The sequence below is a fragment of the Triticum dicoccoides genome, unplaced genomic scaffold, assembly GCF_002162155.2.
Source record: "Triticum dicoccoides isolate Atlit2015 ecotype Zavitan unplaced genomic scaffold, WEW_v2.0 scaffold175242, whole genome shotgun sequence".
Lineage (NCBI taxonomy): Eukaryota > Viridiplantae > Streptophyta > Magnoliopsida > Poales > Poaceae > Triticum > Triticum dicoccoides.
The window spans coordinates 1-4,006 of NW_021223384.1; the positions used below are offsets into that span (position 1 = coordinate 1).

At 44.2% G+C, this 4,006-nt stretch overlaps 1 protein-coding gene across 1 annotated transcript; it reads right to left on the reverse strand.

The window, feature by feature from the left end:
- Positions 1–554: 554 nt before the first annotated feature.
- LOC119344596 (dof zinc finger protein DOF5.1-like) lies at positions 555–1,786 on the reverse strand. The gene is made up of 2 exons (XM_037614988.1): positions 1,638–1,786; positions 555–1,435 (listed from the first exon to the last, which is right to left on the reverse strand). Exons 1-2 carry the CDS (start codon positions 1,701–1,703, stop codon positions 641–643), a joined length of 861 nt encoding a protein of 286 aa, XP_037470885.1. The 5' UTR covers positions 1,704–1,786; the 3' UTR covers positions 555–640.
- Positions 1,787–4,006: the final 2,220 nt, after the last annotated feature.

Genomic DNA, 4,006 nt, shown 5'->3' on the forward strand with positions numbered 1-4,006 from the left:
TGCACCGCAGGTTGGGACAATAAGCCTCCGGAACCGCACCTTTTGAGTTCTGTACGGGAGAAGGGTGATAAGGTTTTTGGGGAGCGCTCAGCGCGACTACTGACTTCTTCGTCACGAACGCCCTGGACTCTGACGACTACTTCCCCGACGATGACTTCTTCCCCGACGTCGACAACCTTCTCGACGACATGGCTGGCGAGGACACCAACCCCAAGTCCAGTGCTGCTGCTGCTGCTGTCCTATACGTGTTCTTACTCTTTCTGTTAGAGGTCCTCTCACAGTTATTTGCTCTAGTGTATGTCCTACATATGTTAGGTTCTATGCCATTTATGCAACCTGTTCTACTATCTGCTCTAGACATGTTTGGTTGCAGTTCATATATGAAGATGTTATTTACCTTCTCTCTGTCAGATCGCATGACTACTTTTATCCATGTTATATTAGTCATGCTTATCTAATATTTCTATTAATAAAATCATTTGATAAATTGCTCATATTTCCAACAATTATATTGAAAAAATACTGTTGATTTTTGTACACCGGCTTCCATTATGTCCCAAATTCCGTGTTACAAGTTGTGAAATACACCCTTATTAAATACATCGTTGCTTGAAATTTTACGGTGTGGTTAGGTGGTGCATCAGGGTAACTTTAGCTCTAGCTCCGCCCACATGCCCTGCATTGCCTCCACCGTGATGGGCATTGCGTCAGTTGGCGGTCCGGACATCTGATGATCCCTGGCGTGCATGAATGGGAAGCTGTCCATCTGCGCCGCCGCCCACTGCTCCATCCCGTTCACGTGGGCCTGGTGGTAGTACTGCTGCGCGCAGCCGTCCGCCCCGTAGGCGTCGCTGTCCGCGAAGAGCAGCCTGGCATGAAAGTTGGGGCTGAGGGTCGCTGGGTCGAAGCTGTTGGCGAACCCGCTGCCAAACATGGAGTACTGCAGGCCGGGCGGCGCGGTGCCGGTGGCACAAGATGTACTGCTGGGAATCGTCGACGTCGCAGACAACATCCCTGCCGCAGTGGCTTCCAAGGCGGACGATGCCGTCTTGGGCTTGTCCTTGCGCTTGGCGTGGCGGCGGGTGGGCACGTCTCGGAGCGCACCGCCGCGGGTCCAGTAGCGGCGGCAGGCGCGGCAGAAGTGGCGAGGCTGGGTGAGGGAGTAGTTGTTGAAGTAGCAAAACTTGGTGTTGGTGGAGTCGCAGCGTGGGCAGTTGAGCCCCGGTACCGGCCGCGGCACCCGCGCCAGCCGTGCCCGCTCTGGCATGGACATCGGCTTGCGATTCCCGCTCTCGCCTCCATCGCCATCCCCAGCACCACAACCCTCTCCGGCCCAGGCCGTGGCCATAAACCCTTCCTGATTGCTGCCTCCACCATCACCAGGACCAGCAGGTGGAGTAGCAGTGTTATGAGTGCTACTGCCGATTTGCTGCAGCTACGAATCAACAAGGAGATGAGTAATCAATTAAGCATATAGCCAAGATGTATATGCACGAAGTATATTCGAAGGTATATATCTGCAATAACAAACCCTAGCTTAGCTAGTGCACAGACACACATACTCTTTTTTCTTGTGTGCAAAATCTTGAGGGACTATACTACTTATTAGATAGCTATAGAAACACAAGGATGCATACCTGCTGCTGGCTGTGGTTTGTGTTCCAGCAGCTTGATGAATCTAGCAAGGCGGGAGGGCGGATCATGACCGGTGATCTAGACTTCTAGAGAGGCTATTTAAGAGAGTTGTTGGGAGGGCGAGAGCTGCTGGAGGTTGGAGAGAAGAGATAGTGGGAGGGAATCAGAGTACTGCTAGTAATAGCAAGGAGGGAGCAGCCAGGTTGCTAGCAACACCAAGAGATGAGAAAGAAAGGACATATACACACACACTCTGTATATATAGCCTTTGGAGAGCAATAGCAGTGGAGGACCCACATGTTGTCGTTGTTTTCCTTTATTGGCACACTTCTGCTATTTTCCATGGTGAATGCTGACGCGGCTGAAAGCGCCACCCATGCTAGCTACAGTTTTCAATTAATTAGTCAGTGTACTCTGATTAGCTAAGCTGATAGTTAATTTGCAACCGCATAATTAATCACCCAGGCCACCACATAGAGTTTCTTTTTTTTGAGAATCAACAAATAGAGTTAAATGGTACTAGTAATTTGGCAGGCCTACATATTTTGTTTGAATTCTAGCAAGCCATATTACTCACTATGTTATGAGACAACCACACGTTTTCATCATGTGTTGCCATTCTCATCATGTGTTCTTTTCTTCTTCTATTTCGACGTTTTCATAATATTGTGTTTCAAAGATACCATAAAACGTGGAATATATCAAAGCGAATTGAACTTCAGACAATGTGCATGTCTTGTATGCATAAAGCAAAAGTGGCAATGATCTCTAGTGTTGTCTTGGGTATACAACTTAGTTTTGCATCTGAAGGGACTAACATTATATTTGACCACTAAAGTGTTGGCTAAGTTTATTTATGATTCCCATACTCTAAATGTAAAGATTGGATGCCTTGATCGCTAACCTGGTGATATTCAGGTGACCAGATGATTTGCGCACATACTCTAAAATTTAAAGTTTGGATGCTTTGATTGCTGACCTGGTGAAATTCATCTGAGCACTAATGTGGTGATGCTTTTATGCACAAACCAATCGGCACAAAAACAAGATAAAAAAACATGCATTCGTTACTAAACAAAACAGCAATGGAAATTCAGGACAAGATAAAAGAGGAATAAATTTAGAAGTTTGAACAAAAATCTGGAAACTGTGGAAAACGTATAAATAAATTATACATTCACGAGCAGTCTTTTTATAGTACTCTTGAAGTGTATTCAGAACAATTATTTACTTATTGGAATACTTATAGGGTTTTCCTGATTTCTGTATAAATTTGTATGTAAAATATATTTTATTCATTTTTATTGATTTTCATGTCGAAAGGCTTGTTATGGGTGCAAAATTGCCGCCATGTCAATGACTATACTGTTTTGACTTGGGTAAAGGATCAAATCTGCTCTGTGTCAGAAGTTAAGGGTCAAGCTTTTCTAATTTCAAAATATAAGAGGCAAAACTACAAAAATTAGTAAGGTAGGTTTGGCGTTGAGTTTTTCCACTTGTATACCAAGGTAGATGTTTGTCTTGAATCCGAGCGAGTTGGCAACCTCGAGCAATCAAGTTTGACTCGACTCCCATGGTTGTGCATTCTCGGGCACAGGGAGCACATTAATAGCTCTTCGTTTATTACTCTAGGGCCGATTTTTGGCATGAATAAATAAATGTTTAATTGAAGCCAGGTGGTTTGCAAGTACCACTGTTCATTCGTAATATGATAGTTGCGGGTACTCTACGTAGCCGGACTTATACATACTCTCTTGTCATCTTCATATCCGTCGATGATATGAAATAGTCATCATGAATACGAGATGACAACTAAATTTCTCTCGCTTTAATTTTTCATGTGTGTTAACAGTTACAAAACAAATACACGTGCACATATAACATTGATCACCTTCCATGATGTAATATATTAGTTCCTAATATTTTTATGTATGTTTGTCATGTCGACATGGTTGCTACGTGTGCAAAATCGCCTCCATGTTATCAACCATAATGATTTGAATACGGGAAAAGCTCACATCTGCTCATTACCAGCCAGCACTTGGGGTAGGTGTCGTGGGCGATGAGTTTTTTTCTCTCCAATTTTAAATCAAGATAGAAAGTGGCAGGCAATCATGTCCAATTCAATTTCCATGGTCAGTACACATGACAGTGTTCTTGGTTATGTGCATGCTCTGCTGCAGAAAGCAAATTAGGTGCCCTTCTTCGATTACTCGACGATTGATTGTCCATGTGAACAAATAAGTGTTTAATTGAAGCCAGGTGGTTTGCAAGTATCATTGTTCGTCCGTGCTATGATAATTGTGGTCACTGTTGGTAGCTGTACTGCAGCGGGTAGTGTATGTATGTACGGAAGTGACCTGCATTTTTG

Bases quoted from the DNA above. Each gene is read 5' to 3' on its own strand.
- LOC119344596 (XM_037614988.1), bottom strand. From the start codon at position 1,703: ATGATCCGCCCTCCCGCCTTGCTAGATTCATCAAGCTGCTGGAACACA. The intron at 1,436-1,637 runs GTATGCATCCTT...GTTGATTCGTAG, and splicing joins CAAACCACAGCCAGCAGCAG to CTGCAGCAAATCGGCAGTAG.